This window comes from Caretta caretta, chromosome 18 (assembly GCF_965140235.1).
Source record: "Caretta caretta isolate rCarCar2 chromosome 18, rCarCar1.hap1, whole genome shotgun sequence".
In the NCBI taxonomy this organism is placed as follows: domain Eukaryota; kingdom Metazoa; phylum Chordata; order Testudines; family Cheloniidae; genus Caretta; species Caretta caretta.
In genome coordinates this window covers 18,532,133-18,549,648 of record NC_134223.1, presented here as the reverse complement: position 1 = coordinate 18,549,648, position 17,516 = coordinate 18,532,133, and the positions used below count along the sequence as shown (strand labels likewise).

At 38.9% G+C, this 17,516-nt stretch overlaps 1 protein-coding gene across 3 annotated transcripts in view; it reads left to right on the top strand.

Moving 5' to 3' along the window:
* The window catches only part of MORN1 (MORN repeat containing 1), a 134,703-nt gene that overhangs the window by 45,734 nt on the left and 71,453 nt on the right, over window positions 1-17,516 (top strand). For all 3 annotated transcript variants that reach the window (XM_048824561.2, XM_048824560.2, XM_048824559.2), the window contains 2 exons: window positions 11,151-11,284; window positions 13,727-13,812. In XM_048824561.2, the coding sequence (XP_048680518.1) occupies window positions 11,151-11,284; window positions 13,727-13,812 (220 nt within the window). The remainder of the gene's footprint in view (window positions 1-11,150; window positions 11,285-13,726; window positions 13,813-17,516) is intronic.

The following is a 17,516-nucleotide window of genomic DNA, read 5'->3' as shown; positions in this document are numbered from 1 at the left end:
CCTCCTCTGGCATAGCTGGTGCTGGTGGCCCTGTGTTTTTAAAATTTTTAATTTCATGTTAGGATGCAAAAGCTGTCATTTTTGTAAGCACTTGATGAAAAACAAAATTTGGTGGCAGTGAAGTAGAATAGAACATTCTCAGCCCTAAGTAAATGTTCACAGATCCATGAGACACAAGCTCCTATGCCGGGTGGTGCAGGGGGTATATGGCCCCTGGTCCAACCAGTGGTCACTACAGTCACGAGAAGACTGTTTATTTAACTCTCCTTTTTCAGTTCCTATTGTGACACTTCAGACATATGTCACAGTGCACCAAAGCATTGTCCTGCAAGAAAGTTGTATTACATTGCTGCAACTCCCATGATGCAAGTCATTCTTAAATCAGAGTAAGATTGTCCACACATGGGGGTTACACTAATTTAACTAAATGGTTTAAACCCATATAGATAAATTGGTACAACTTTCTCCTGTGTAAGACCCAAGTTCCAACTCTTTGAAGTACTTTAAATCATTCTCAATGCACATCCTTCTGGCTAAGAGAGTTCCAATGCAGTCATGACAGCTATCCAGTCTTTGGACCTCATCCTGATTAGTGGTATATTTTTTCCCCCCTCACCTTTGTTCATAGGTATTACAATGCATACAGTATGTTCAGTAAGCTCCATGCCCTGTGGCAAGACAACTCAGATTCAACGGCATGAATTAAGGATGGAGTAGCAGCCTTAGCTCTTAATTTCATAGCTTTTGTCAAATTAAATTACAACCTGGCTTTGACATATCATAGGGTTTTTTGTTTGTTAATTGATATTAGTTTTTCAGGATTCAAATGGAACATAATTTTATAAGTTAACGGTTGATTGAAATCTCTGTCTTCCTTGTTTCGTGTTTTTGAGCCAGCAGTGAAAGCAAACTATTTGTTAAATCTGTTGCCTGTGTTTTACATTAGAGAAGTTTGGGTTTTGCTATTGGAAACATGCAGTGTTTTCCTTATGGAAAATCTGGCAGCTTTAGCTCTGTGTGGCTCATTTTTATTATAGGCAATTTGAACACTTCTTTCGAACATCAGCTGTATTTTTTTAAGCAGTACCAAGAGATAAATTCACCTTAATTATATTTTTAGTTTTATATATATATATATATATATTTTAATTAATAGAATACCTGTTTGGCTATGTCAACAGCTTTCCAGACAGGATTTATGATGGACAAAATGAAACCAGTTTCAGCAGTATTGGCAAACTAGGCCTGGGTCCTAGCTAACGATACTAGTCCTATGCAATTTACACCAGATGGAGCCATTTCAAATGAAAAAAACAGACAGTGATTAGCCACTAAGGGATCTTTTGTGCCAGGTGCAAATTTTATTCTGGTGGCATCATATTAGATTGATGTAAACTGTTGTCTGGAAACTAAACTAGAAACAGACTTGTCATTTCTCAAAGCTTACACTAACAAACTTGGTCACTAGGTATCAAACAGTTATCTGTCCCAGAAGAAATCTACAGCTGAACTGTATTTGGGATCTTGCCATTTCAGAACATTGGCAAAATACAGTAAGTTTTAAAAAAATTAATAGTTTAAACTTATTTGAATGTGTGTACTGTACATGTATTTTCCATTGTTTGACCCAAATGACATTAGCATTCCACATGTTAGCAACCAGGCATAGCTACAGACGTTGTTTAACACTGGCTTAAATGGAATGTTTGTATTTTATATATATTACAGATCAATGTGCAAAATTCTAAATTACTCCTTGGCCATTGCCTTCAGTTTCTAATACGGTCTCCAGAGGCTTCCACTGGCAGTTTTGCCATTGTCTTTAACACTTACAATGTTGTCTCCTCGGGTTTTCCACTGGAATGTTTTCCATTCAGTGTAATTTGGAATAATCAAGTTATCTGACCCTGAAATTGGGGTGTGTAATGGAAACACCAACTTAATTTAAACCCAAAGGCATACAATAGGCATTACTGGCACCATTATACTATTGCATACATAGCAACTGATTTGTTACCAGAAGGCCTTTGAAATATGGCCCGAGGGATAGAGAAATGTTCGAAACTGTGATATAAGGGCCAAAGCAAATATAGTCACTATTTATCTTTCACTTTTGTTAAAAAATTGATTAGTGCCAAATGTTTAGCGTACATTGGTAAGGAGTAGCCTCCCTAATACTAAACACTGCAAAAGTTCAGTTTTATTGTCCCACAATTTTCTAGCGCTCTGCTTATTCATTGAGCATGCTAGACTGTGGAGTTTGGGGTCAAGCTAAGTTGCTGGGTTGAAAGCCACTGGCAAAGATGGTGAATTTTATGGGGGAAAGAAATTAAATAGAACATAATATCTTTCCCCCTACTCCATGACTGACAGTGATCATACCCTAGAGAAAATCCTGTCCATGTGTGAGTGATGTGGATATACATATTTTGCCCCAATGCTTGTATTGTCCCAAGCAATCTGGACAGTGTCTCTGTTTCTTGGCCTTGCCTTGAAAGGTGCTGAGCCACTCCTGCAAGGTGTTGATCAGCCTTAACTCCGCTTCACTGCAATGAATATTCAGGGTACTCAACCACTGTACAGATTGGGTCTCCACACAGGAGACCATGTTAATCAGTTGTTTACTTTAGGTTTTGGTAATCTGGAACATGATCTAAAATTATTTCTAAACTTTGTATCTCATAGCAACTGTTTGTTCCATTTGCCATAGTAAAAGCTGTGCACTGTTAAGCTCCTTTAAATCCAGTTTGCCTGGGTTTCTGGAAGCAGTGTGGGGGTGTCAGAAAACTGATGCCTATATTTGTTGATGGCATTGTACTTTCTGGATTGCACCTCAGAACAGTCCCTGTGATTCAGAGGTTGATCCTGACTATATACCTGAATTAAGAGGTTTGCCAACAGAAATGTTTTCTTGTTGCATGTTCCATTTACATCTCTGCCATATCAAAACTCTAGCTGTAAGGCAAGCAGCTTTTTATTATGGTAGTAGAAAAACATAAGTGCAGAATAATCTTGGAAAGAGAGAGTGCTGGTAACTCTGGGTTAGGTGCAGTACAGAATGTGCAGTTTTATTTTTAAAAAACAGCTCTTTAAAAGCACAATATCTCTAAAGTAAGAGAATATTCAAGAAAAAAAACGTGACAGATGTTAGTCACGTTGCTTAGTGCACTACTGCAAGGCACTCAGGTCCTACAGTGATTATTGTCGTATAAGAATCTATATAGAAGACAATACAACTTTTAGCAGGATGTTCTTGAAAGTGCAGGTGGAACAAACAGTGCTCTTCCTTTCAGAATACCTTTAAAGAGCCCTGTGCAATGGCAAACCTCTCTTTAGAAACAGTGTACTCTCAGTGCTAAAGAATAGGAAAAAGATCAAGATTGCCTTCTGTCTTTTGCAAAAAGAAAAGGAGTACTTGTGGCACCTTAGAGACTAACCAATTTATTTGAGCATGAGCTTTCGTGAGCTACAGCTCACTTCATCAGATGTTTACCGTGGAAACTGCAGCAGACTTTATATACACACAAACCTTGATCTATGCAGGAAATAGCCCGACTTGATTATGTAAAGAGTTGTCACTTTGGATGGGCTAGCACCAGCAGGAGAGTGAATTTGTGTGGGGGGGTGGAGGGTGAGAAAACCTGGATTTGTGCTGGAAATGGCCCACCTGTTGATCATTTTAGATAAGCTATTACCAGCAGGACAGTGGGGTGGGAGGAGGTATTGTTTCATATTCTCTGTGTGTATATAAAGTCTGCTGCAGTTTCCACGGTAAACATCTGATGAAGTGAGCTGTAGCTCACGAAAGCTCATGCTCAAATAAATTGGTTAGTCTCTAAGGTGCCACAAGTACTCCTTTTCTTTTTGCGAATACAGACTAACACGGCTGTTCCTCTGAATTCTGTCTTTTGCAATGCTACAGATTTATTTGAGTTTCCTGTTTTAACGCCTTTGAGCCAAAGCTCTCCCTTGTGACCCTGATTCTTGCAAAGTACTGACCGCCTCCTGCATGGTGCTAAGCACTCTGAAATCTGTAGGGGTTGAGGGCACTCAGCAACTTCCAGCAGGAATTCAGTGCCATACAGGATTGGACCTGATATTAGTGTCTTTGGTGCATCAATATATCCCAGCGCCTGGTTCCAGAAATTCATCTGTACTCCAAGGCTGGGATCTGCAAAAGTACTGGTACGATTCAGGAGCACAGGGTGCCAGTGACGTTCAGTAGTACTTGTGCTCTTAAGAAACTTAGGTACTTTTTTCAAACCATGTTGTTTGCTTTGTAATGATGGAAAATGTTGACACCTGGCATAAAAATAAATATTGTGTTTACCTCCTTTATACGTTAGGCTAAAACCCTATTGTTAGGAACAATCCTGCACTAGGTAGGAAGGTGGATTAGAAAATTTCTGAATGTTTTCTTTCTTTTTCTAACATCTGTGTTGAAGTAAATGAAGCAAGACTCTGAGATTCATTTAGCAGGAATTCTTGTGAAAAGAATTTTACTATCATTTTGCCATTTGATTGTATGTATAACGTAAAGAGAGGCGGCATTGAATTTGTGGTGGCTTATTTTGTTTCTTTTTGGTTATAGGGCCTGTGTTGCGCCTACAGAGTTTGTGTACACACAAATCACATTTACATGTACAAATATGCACTTTTGTCACAGTACTTGTGTGTATTTACCTATTTGTACATGCATACACATACTTTGCAGGCATAACTTGGATATCAGTAGCTCATAAGGGGATCATAAATGACAGGTTTAAAACTATTTCCCCATGTTTATTCCCCCACCCACCCCCCACTGTTCATCAGACGTTCTTGTTAACTGCTGGAAATGGCCCACCTTGATTATCACTACAAAAAGTTTTCTTCCTCCTTCCCCCCCCCTCCCCCCCCCCCCCGCTCTCCTGCTGGTAATAGCTCATGTTAAGTGAGGACAGTGGGGTGGGAGGAGGTATTGTTTCATGATTTCTGTGTGTATATAAAGTCTGCTGCAGTTTCCACGGTAAACATCTGATGAAGTGAGCTGTAGCTCACGAAAGCTCATGCTCAAATAAATTGGTTAGTCTCTAAGGTGCCACAAGTACTCCTTTTCTTTTTGCGAATACAGACTAACACGGCTGTTCCTCTGAAACCTCTCCTTACAGTGTGTATGATAACACCCATTTTTTCATGTTCTGTGTGTATATAAATCTCCCCACTGTATTTTCCACTGAATGCATCCGATGAAGTGAGCTGTAGCTCATGAAAGCTTATGCTCAGATAACTTGGTGAGTCTCTAAAGTGCCAAAAGTCCTCCTTTTCTTTTTGGGATCATAAATGTAGCTTTTACAATTGTATATACCGCTTTTCAGATGGTCTTATATTGTAAATCACAGTGTACGTATGTTTAGGGGAATGATCCACATTAATGTATGTCCTGCCCATGGGAAGGTGACATTGAGGTGATCCCCACTGTAACTAGAGTTAAAGAAATAAAGCCTTATAATGTCTTTTTTTTCTAAATCCCTCCATATACTTGTTACTTAATTTGTCTTGTGTTCAACTTTTCTCTCCCTTTCCCCCCACCCCCGACCAATCTTTTTTTTAATGAATGAAGCTTCTTGGTTAATTGAATCTAGCATTAAAGACTAATGCAGTGTGTCTGGTCACCTTTAAATGAGACATTTCTATTACCCCTAGGACCGATAACATTTTATTTTTTTAAAAAAAAGTTCACTTAAATGAAGAAATTATTACAGCATTTAGATTTTGCTATAAACAGCTAATCACTATTTATACCCCATTATTAGGTGTCACATCTGCAGTTTTACGATAACTGCCTTGTCACCCTAAGTGAGGGTTGCTTATTGCTGATTCCTCCCCCACCCTCTCCCACACCGTCTAGCTTGATGTCCTACACAGGTGATTAGTATGCTATAATAGAGTTGGTTGTAAAAAGATAATTAATTGACATTTCACTCCCAGAGAGGTCAAGCTGCCCTATCTTCTTTGGTCATTATGAGCCTAGTTATCCTGCTGGCTCTCACCCCCCTGAGGTGACAGAATGACCTTTATCTTGCTGATCAAGTCATAATTGTCATAATTAAAATAGACAAGAAGGGAGGATTTAAGGAGTAACTTGACAGTTTGGATGCTTTAGCTCTACTTTGCTTTGCTTAAGGATGTGAAACCGGTGTATATAAATCTTAATAGGAAGATTGTCTCTGTCTGTCTGTCTGCGGTATTTCTAATGCATCCTTCATGACAGTGTCTCTGTTGTTGATACTTGTTTTGTGTAGTGTTGTCAGCAATCTGGCATTACAGAGATATGAATGAAGATGCCAATAAATAAACAAGGACACAACGTTTCTGAGGTGACCAACATGTGGAATCCTGCCAGGCAATTTGAAATCATAAGCTTTAAGCACCTTTCTTTGATCAATTAGTTTTTCCAATATTGATTCAATCACAGTTTCTCAAATAGTTTTAGGGCACGGACTCCATTTTAATACATAAGTTGCCTAAATGTTAGGGATTCTGCAGATGTCAAGGGGACTCTGAAAAAAGTCAAATAGGGGAATGCCACAACTTGAGAGCGATATAAGAAGGCAAGAGGGGCCTGAGGAGGAAGGGGAGGAAAGGTGGGAGGACTTGGTTATAGATGAGCCAGCAGTTGAAGTCACATAGCACCTAGGTAAGGCGTAGTTAATTATTTCAGTTTTGTATACTTAGTACCAAGTGGAAGAAGGGTTAGATTACTTAATTGACTTTTTTTTAGCTCTAACAGCTATGGTACTTAGTCCTTTTAAAGCACTTTCTCTCTGTGCTAACATTAATTAAATAATCCTCAGATCCCTGGTGAGGTAAATCAGTACTATTAGCCTGATTTAGAGATGAGGGAACTGAGGCACAGAGGTTGAAACAACTTGCCAAAGGTCACTCAGTGAGTCCTTGTCTCAGCCAGGATTAGAATTCAGGAGTTGCTGGCTCTTAGTTCTTGCCCAAACCACAATGCTGTGTCTCCTCAGCCCTTAATGCGTGGTTTACAGATACAAACATGAAATACAGAAAGAAGGATAAATATTAGTAATTGGCAAAACTCATGAGGCTTGATTCAAACACTCATGCAGTAGTTTGGAGGTTTATTCACATTTGGGCCTTCTCCACTTCCTTCCCTGGAAGGTCACTGGCACCTCTTCTCTCCACATGATCCTTCACTCTAAAAGGTGTGAGTTTGGTCCAGAGCAGTTATTTTTTCTAAGATTGTTTCCCCATCCCTAGTAAATATTATACCAGTTCTTCTATTAAAATGCAGTATTAAGGGTGCTTTTTCAGTGTTAGATACTTTATTGAAAAATGTATTGCACAACAGTTGTCAATAAAAGGGGGAGTCAAATTTAGTGGATACAGAGTCCTTATTGAAACTATTAGTGCATTAAGAAATTGAAATTATGCTGCACGCAATATGGTTCCCATTCATTGCCCAGAACATAAATACTGCTACTACAGCAAAAGCTAATGGAGAGAAAGATGTTAGTTAAAGAATGTCCTTGCAGAAGTAAAGCCTTAACTTTTTATAATGTCGTTTAATGATAAAATTAAGGCACCACAGAGATAACTGCATCACTTGGAATTAGAGGCACCTGGTTTTAATATTTTCTTCCTAGGATAAAGAATTGTAACTACAAAAAATTGCTTTTTTTCCCTCTCCCAGAAAACTTGAGTCAAATTCTGATACTTTTTCAGCTTTGTTCAGGAAATAAGACAAAGGCAACCTTATTCTGCTCCACCCTAAGCACAGAACACCCCACTCTATGCAAATTATTCCTTCCAGGATGAGAAGTTACATATGAGGGCACCTCCCAACTCCTAGACATCATGTTGGAATCTCCCTCCAGAGTTCCACCCTGAGAGCAATCTGTCTGCTGGTTTCAGGGGGAAGTGGGGTGTAGCCAGAACAGACGTGGAACACTCCTGCCCTGTTCTAATTTCTAGCTACTGCTCTTCTTGTGTGCATGGAAGTATAAATGAAGTTTTGGAATAGCCTTCCAAGGGAAGCAGTGGGGGCAAAAGACCTATCTGGCTTTAGATTAGACAAGATAAGTTTATGGAGGAGATGATATGATGGGATAACATGATTTTGTCAATTAATTGATCTTTAACTATTCATGGTCAATAGGCCCAATGGCCTGTGATGGGATGCTAGATGGGGTGGGATCTGAGTTACTACAGAGAATTCTTTCCTGGGTATCTGGCTGGTGAATCTTGCCCATATGCTCAGGGTTTAGCTGATCGCCATATTTGGGGTCGGGAAGGAATTTTCCTCCAGGGCAGATTGGAAGAGGCCCTGGAGGTTTTTTGCCTTCCTCTGTAGCATGGGGCAGGGGTCACTTGCTGGAGGATTCTCTGCTCCTTGAAGTCTTTAAACCACGATTGGAGGACTTCAATAGCTCAGACATAGGTGAGAGGTTTTTCGCAGGAGTGGGTGGGTGAGATTCTGTGGCCTGCCTTGTGCAGGAGGTCAGACTAGATTATCATAATGGTCCTTTCTGACCTTAATATCTGTGAATCTATAAATGACTACAGTTTGGGTCTTTTTTGTTTTAAGAGGAGGGGAACTGCTGTATACTCCATGTTCTTATGGTTTAGAAGACAATGATCATAATTTTCACATCTGGCTGCCTAGAATTAGACTTTTAAATCCATATTTAGGCACCGAAATAAGTGTCCTGATTTTCCAATTTGAAATTTCACTGCAATGAATTGGAGCTAGTGGGTGCTCAAATCCTCTGGAAATTAGACTACTTTTATTTAGGAGCCCAAATATAAATTTAAGAACTTAACTTTAGTCACTCAACTTTGAACATTTAGGCCAATGTGTCTGATTCTCCTCTCACATAAGTCTTACATCTGTTTAACTCCATTGACTTCAGTGCAATTATACTGTTGAATTGCACTAGTGCGAGATTAGAATCAGCCCTAATCTGTTGAATGAAGGTAGAAAAGGAGAAGCTTTCACCAAACATCTTTGATTTTTTTATTTAAATTTGTTAAATATTTGCACACATTAAAATTAATATTTGACATAGTTATGTTATCCATGGAAATGTTTTGCAATGCTACATTGGATAAAATATGATCAGAGATAATTGAATTCCTATTTTTCCATGTGTCAGGTCAGTTTATGAATGATAAACATGGCCATTCTAGTCTAATGAATGCACCATGTATGTTTTGTTGACTTTTTTATTTTAACTAAAAAATGAGGCATTTAATTTCTAGACTCTTTTTTTCTTATTTTTCTACATGTTGATGCCCTGACGGACTATGTTATTGCTTTCCTAGTCAGTTACTGTGGAGGTTGCCATCCTAGAAAAGCACCCATACAGATTAACTTGATCACTATTTTACACACAATTTAAGAGAGGCTAAACCAGGAAAACACGACAGGCATCGTTGCTTGAAAACATGAAGCAGTTAACCACCTGTCATCTCAGCCATTAACAAAGGAAGTTAAAGAACTAAGGGAAATAATTGTCAGGTGCACATCTGGTTTTCATGGAGGGCTCCAAGCTGCAAGGTGCTCAGCAACTCCTGGAGGTACTATTGAAATCACTTGGAGTTGAGGGCACTCAGTGCCTTGCAGAATTGAATCTTTACTGTGTAACTACTGTAATCTTCTTGGGTAAATATACTGTAATGTGCATGCTTTGCATACTGCCACTCGTCTTTCCCTAGCCTCCCGTTTCTATCTCTGTTTCTTTTCTGCCAAGCAGGCAATGTTTTTTCCTATAGCATTCCTAGTAGAGACAAATCTACAGCAGCACCAAATTCCTCACAGCAATACTTTGCCAGAAGAGCTACAATTAAGTAGAGATTGAATTCTTTGCATATTGTGTATATTGAGGAGGGTGCACCCCTTAGCTATAGTTTCCACTTTGCAACGCATCAGTCAAGATGGCCAGTAGAGACAGCCTCCTGTGTCAGAAACTCTCTGCTGGTGGAAGTGGCTTCACCATCCTTCAACTGTCCTCCCTCAGTCATCAGTGTAATGGGAAGAAAATGGCATTATAGAAGTGGGGCAGGGCATGGCAGAACAGATCTCTACTACTCCCAGTCCTCCACTGGTGTAAGGCCTGAGGGTCCTTATGCGCGTGGTGTTAGTTACAGCTGTTCCCTTGCTCCTCTAAGATATGCGAGGGCAATGTGGTTTAAATTAGGGGGACACAACCAGCTCTCTGACAACCTCCTCTTCACTGTACCTGAGCAGAGCTCATGTAGAATGAAGAATCTGGCCCCATGATTTCTACATTCAGCTGTACCACTGAGTAGTTGTGTGCCTTAGTCTCGTCACATAACCCTCTGTACCTCAGTTTACATCACTGTAAGTGGGCCTAATAATATTTATCTGTTCTTCAGGGGTGTTGTGCAGCTTATTTAAGGTCTGGAAAGTGTTTTAATATCCCTGAATAATTTATTTATTTGCTGTTGCTGTCACTCTCTTCATAAAGGGAGAATACATGTAAATCCATATTAGCTTTTTGCAAATGTTTGATTTGTTTCTATTATGCAGAAAACACTTGCTGCTTCTGAGCATAACTATTAGGCTAAGCAAACAAAGCATTTTCCAATAGCCTGGTCTTGCCATATCTACTTCAGCCAGTTCCAAGTGATGTAGGTAGTGCCATAAATTAGCAATGTAAAACATCTTCTCTCCTGATTTCTATAAGATACAGATGGTCACAAAGAAGATTCCCCCTCCCCCTCAAATATAAAAACACATCTGCTGAGTGAATTACAAGACTTTAGTAGGGTATTAAATATACAGATATCAATAAAGCAAGGTTTTGATTCTTGTCTTGGCACTTACATGAAAGGCAAACAGTTGAATATTGTACAGTACATTTAATTCCTACAATATCTACAGTATATTACTTTGCAAAAAATATAACAAGACCCAATTCTATCTGCCTTATTTTTTTTGAGTAGTATCTTCACTTCTTGAGAAGTGATGATGTTACTTATGGAGTAAAGTATTACTCAACGTGAGTAAGAGTGGCAGAATCAGGCACAGAGGGAAGCATTAGCAGCTGGTATGTTAGTTAATTATGCTCACAGCATTTTGTTGCTGGTTTCTTAAATGTGTTTCCTTTGTCACTTTTCAGGATTTGAAGGTGAAAGTCTCTGTCCTCCAGCCAGTCAGAGAGTGGAACGTGGTTGTGTTGTTTTCAGAAACATCATGCTTGCACCTCCTCCGGCTAATTATCAACCATTCATGCTTTTGGATGAATTAAACAAAGTAAGAAGACTTCATTATAAAATATTTTTAATTTGCCCCAAGCAAACTGGACACTTTATCAGCTGTCTCAGTTCCCTCTATAAATCAATAATATTAATTAATCCTTGCAAAATCATTGGAGAATTATACAAGCCCAAGCACCAAATCTTCTCTTCCATTGTGGTGATGTCGATGGGAGAAAAAAATAACTGCTTTGCTCTCACATAAAGAAAAATGCCAGCCATGAGCAAGTCAAATTTGGCAAGGCAAGAATAACTAATGTTAATTGTTAGTTAGGGTTTCATTTCCTGGCAACTTTGTCCCTCCAGATGCCCATGTTAATCAGCATGCAGCAAAAGAGGGCAACCGTGAGTTCTTTTGAGATCTGCAGAAATCTGGTGCACCATAATATTTTTTCTGATATAAACAAACAAGTAATTAGTGATAATGTACCTAAAAATGCAGGGAGAGACTGGTTTTGCACACTATCTCCAGTGACATCTTCCAAATAGTCATATTTACGGAGAAGGCAAACACATTCACCTACATGTTGAACAAAAGATAATGTGAGATCATGAGGGTGACCATCTGTTTGTTCTCATTTTCTAAATATGATTTGCAAGTCCCCTGAAAAGTCCATATAACTTCCTGCAAAATCCGACAGTAGCTAATACTTACTTATTCTTTTACAAGATTTTGGGGGGGGAAATTACACATGGACTCATAGTTGGTGTGAAGTTCATACAGATTACTACAATATTAACAAAACGTACAGCTTTATATGTTCAAAGCTTGGGCAAAGACACTCGTTTCTGTAGATTTTCATGTGTGTTCTTGACTCAGCAGCAGCTGTAGAACCAAAATGAAGAATCCATAGTATTGATAGGATACTAATGGTGTAAGATTGTGGACTATGTTTGAGGAGGATAGTCTTGTGAATAAGATGCGTAACTGAGTCTCAGAAAATCTGGATTCAGTTCCAGCTCTGCCAGCAACAGTGGCAAATCTTTTTCTCCCTCCCTTTGTCTGTCTTGCCCATTTAGGTTGTGAGCTCTTCAGGGCAAGAGCTGCCTTTTACAATGGGACATTGATCTCAGCCAGGACCTCTAGGCACTTTCATGATAGAAATAATAATAAATAACCAGACATGAGCCAGGAAGACCACTCTTCCATGTAGAAAACTAGAGTAAAAGTACAGTGCAAATGTATCATTTTTTCAGTGCAAGCGGTATTCTGTATGAACAGATAACTACCAAAATCATAGCTTTTTAACCAGTCAAAAGTAATCTTTAGATTAGATTTGAGCCATAGTAAGATATAATGCTGACAGTTCCTGAAATCTAATTGACTGTAAACTAGCCTTAAATAATTGTAATGTTCAGTTGCTCACTTATAATGCTTGTGACAATAAAAAATATAAGATAACATCTCTCCTGTGAAAATCACTAGAATTAAAAAACAGAAAAAATATCTGACTCAGGTAATGCTCCTGATCATAACTTCCCTGGCTTTGTAATATAGCCGTTCAGGATGCGGCCCAAAACAATGTGTCAGAAAAAGAAAAAAAAAGACAAGTGAAACTAATCAACCTTTCAGCCTTGTCAAATTCAAAGTTTCCTACAGCAGTACAAATAGGCTCTGTAACACAGTACAGTGTGAATGTGGAAAAATATTTAAAACAATGATTCATTTTCTTAAGACTTTCAAAAATAATTTCTCCTAGTCTACTGATGTTTTTAAAATATCAGCCCCGTCAAACACCAAGAGCAAAATTCTGTGATCAGCCATAATGACTTCAATGGAGAAACTGAAAGGAAGACATTAATTTAAAAAAGTGAAATGACATCTGTAGGGTTGCACACAGAGGTAGCATTTGGCCTGCTGTGGTTTATAAGATACCTTTAAAAGATGGTAGGATAAGGACCAATGGCTGTAAGCTAAAGAAAGAAAAGTTCTGGAGAAGGTTCTTAATAGTTAGTAGTGTTGTGGCCGGGACTACACCAAAGGAGGTGGATGACACTCCATTGCTGCAAACAGTCATGTACCAATGAGACAAAGCCTTAGCGGGAATAAAGTAGGCAGCATCCTACAATATGCAGGAACAAGTAAGAGAGGTCAGACTAGATGATCCAAATTGTCTTAAATTCTTAAAAATACCAAGCTGTATAAACTGTCATATCCCTTACTGTGATTTGGCTAAGGGAAATGTAAGGGATGTTGATTTTGTAGGTGTGGGGGCCAAATTTTGCTTATAGGAATAAATATGTGAAATGAAGGTGTAGCAGAATCTGGAGCATATATGCAAATCAAAAGCCACAAAATCCAAGTGATGATGATTTTGCATTAGTAGTTATTCTCAGTTATGAACTCAAAGGAAAACATTAGCACATCATAAATTACAACTCTACTTTTTGGAAGTCCCCTTGAGCAGTGCAGAAATACATTTTCCTTTTTCCGCTCTAGAAAAGAGGCAAAAAGCCAAGTGGAAAGATATCTGCTGAGAAAGCTGAGAAGATGACAGTCTCACAGGAGAAAATTGTAGACAGCAGGTATGTGTGAATCAGTATTTCTGATGCTCAGCTGGGGGATGCTTTCCACTTAAAGCAGTGCTTACCTTCATGCAGCAAGCAACAGGTGCTTCTATGATGTGAAATGGCCCTGTTTTCTCTTTATCAACCGCGGCCATAATTATCATATAATATTGCCTTTCACACTTTACATCAATATATTTCTAATGTTTTTATAATTTACTTCAGACATATACATTTGTACATATTTGATTTGGATATGACAATTAACAGAACCACACACATACCAGGGCAACTTGCACAGCAAGTGTGTGTATATGTTTGTTTTAACTTCAAATCTGTTTCTAGAAGCAACATTTTAAGTTTTTCTCTTTGAAATGTCATAAGTAAAGAAGGATTTAGACCATACTTCTAAAATTGCTCTCGTATTTACCAGTCCAAACATAAAATCTATGTTGTCCACTTTTTATCAAGGTGATGATGATTAGAAAGGGGGAAGGGGGAAATGATTTAGAATGAAAAAAATCTATGTTAAAAAAAGAGTCGTCTTGGACTATGTGGCAAGTAAAGTTTTGCATGGCTGGTTTGGACAACAATGATCATGCAGTGATCATATTTTTCTCATGGTTCGTGAGATGAATTGGGGAAAGAAAAGGAGAGGTATTCTTTCAAGCTCTATCCTCCCATCATCAAAACGAAACTTCAAATTGAGACTCTGCTCATGCGGATCGTCCTAGGATGATTGTCATTCTCCTGCTTTGGTCAGCAATGTAATAATTAACAATCTTGATGTTTAGTTTGTCAGCTTGATAGGAAATGTGGCACTTCTGTCAGAGCTATTGGTTCAGGCAGACATCCATGCATTAGTTACATTTGACACTGTGAAACAAATGTGATCTTCATAACCATGAGGGCTGTAAAGATTTTATTCTATATGAAAATCTAGATTCTGGAGCAAATTTCCTGCAGCAAGGGATGAGCCAGTGGTAGATTCACTGGCTGGGGAATCCCACAGTACACGTAACCCTGATGGTAGCTGCTTTCTGTCATAACAAAAATAACTGTGATACCATAAGGAAATATCAACAAAGCTACGTCATAGTGTATTAAAGGAAAAGGTGAGGAAACCAAGCAATCTCATTGACTCCAAGTCCTGTGGTTACCCCGTGATAGCTTTCATCACTGCAAAGTTTTACTATATCCAAAAGTAACTGTTGAAAAAGTTTTTCCAATGTATGTCATAGAAACATCTGTGACAACATTCAGGCTGCCTACTATTTCAGCCTCCTGTTGTGCTGACTCTGTAGACAGTTCAGAGAATCAGGACACAGCAGCAAATGAACCAGAGACACAAGGGACAGATTTTAAGCATCAGGCTGCTACTTTATTAAATTAATGCTGGGGCAGGACACTGTTTTCCAACCCCTACTCTTGCATACCCAGCATTTAATAGGGTCCAGTGTGATGGGGTTACAGGATCCCACCATGTACAAATTGGTGAAAATCCTTCTCAGCCTACCTCTAGACCTCAGCTGACTTCTGAAACCCCACCCCTATGGCTACCAAGGGGTGACCTCAGTCCACGAAGACTTCAGGTTTCTCCTTCTCCTACAGGTACAAGGTCCACCACTGAAATCCCCTGTCTCAGCTCTAGGAGGTGGCCCTTTTAGCCTTTATCCACACTAGCCACTGGCTACAAGTAGTGACGAGTTTAACAGTCTTACCTTTCCTAATATTAAATTTTCAAGTCCTATTCCTTTCAACCCAACTGGGCCTCCATGAGGCTTCAGGAAAGCTGAAAAAAACCATTAAATCTAGGTCAGTTTGGCCTAACAGGAAAAATTCCTTTCTGATCTCAAACCAAGTGATTGTTCAGACCCATAGCATCCTGAAAAACTCAGCTCCTGTGCTACAACTAATTGGAGGGAGGACAGGACAGCTAAAGGTCCAATGGGCCCTTGAAAAGCCTAAGTAGAGTTGAAATATACCTGGCTGGTAGGCATAAGAACCAGTCAACCATCCTGGTCCCCCTAGCCTCACCAATGCGCTGTCGCCTCCCCTGCTTTCAGGGTACTGTGTCTTATTTTTGTTGGTCCAACCCAACAACCTCTTGGGATGGACACTTGTTATAGAAGTCCCAATATTTAGCTCCAAAAGGCATTTTTTTGGTCTCATCAGAGCTTAGATTCTCTCTAATCAAGAAACACCCCCTCCCCATGCCAGATTTTCTGCGAAGCAACCATCACACAAACAAACCAATAGGAGAAATCAATATCCCTTACAACATCTCTTCTCTGAATACCCCAGCCTTTATTCTGCCCCACTGGTTGTCTTCCCCTTTGACCAGCTTGGAACTGTTTTGAATTTTAGGGCTGTAGGCCCAGGAATGTCAGAAAAATCAGTAAAGACAAAAGGATGGAAGTGTCAGTCTTAATATGTATCTGTTCAGACAGTCATAGTAGGATCCTATTTCTGTTTGTGTCACTCATAGCTGGCAGCCTTCTGTTTATGATGATTGTATTTTTCTTTCCTGTTCTATCTCTGGAAGCTATAAACAAGCTATGAAGAGCTTTGGAGAGTTTATAGCTACGTTAATCTTTTGTGTGTCTTTGTTTAGATTTAAAGAGGAGATCACAGCCTGTTTTTCAGATGTAACTGTAACCTTTATCTGTACATTAAAGAGGGAAAGCTCTTATGCTCTTGTTGGTGAGAGTTTAAACGTTCTGTGTACTATGCATTATCAATAGGCAATGTAGTGATTATGTTAAAAGTTGAAAATATGATGATAGAATTTATATAACTAAAATTCTGGCTCTTAACAAAGAACACTTCTCCTTAGATCAAGGTGATCCATTCCAATACAATTGAATTCTGCCGTCATATCAGCGTTTCGCTCAGTGTGTGTAAATTGCTTCACATGTTTGTTGAAATCTAGAGACACTAGTATAAATTGCTTCCATTAAATAACAATGTCATTTTCAGAATACAAAGCCATGGGTTTGATCCTTGTTGCTTAGATGTGAAATAAGAAAGAAATTTAATTACTATTTCTGGCTTTTGCATAATATTATGCCCCTAGAAATAGCTTTTATGAAAGGAGTACCAGAATGTTACATTTGTCACGTGCAAGCAAAAGCAATTTTATGGATAATTTATTGCCTTTTTAAGATTTTCATTTAAAAGAGAAAATGTAATATGTTCTGGACTTCATTTTTCCTTCAACAGCCTCACCCTACAGATGTTCTTACCCAGTTGACCCACTGGAAAAACAATATTTAAATGCCATGACTTCTTACCCAGGAATAATTACACAATAATTTCAGTACAGTGAATCAAACTTTCCTTTGAGTTCCTTTGAAAATGTAGCAGATCAAGAATCTGGTTTCTCAGTGCCATCTAAACCATTTACAACCCTGAAGGCAAACACTAAGCCTTTTCCATATTCTATCCACGGATGTGATTGCATAAATGCTGTGGTATGAGACAACAGCAAATTAAACTGCAGCAGAAGCAGCAAATATTAGGGGGAAATGAAAACTCCTGACTCAGAGGAGCTGGGCAATGACAGACTCCTCATTATCGATCTTTTCATATGGAGAAGAATGACTGATAAATGAGGTTGCTGTGACATAAAGAGGAAGAGAACACAGTTGGACGTTCATGCAGAAATTATGCTCTCTGTACAAAACAAATAGAAGAATGGGTGATGTCTAATTTGCATCTCT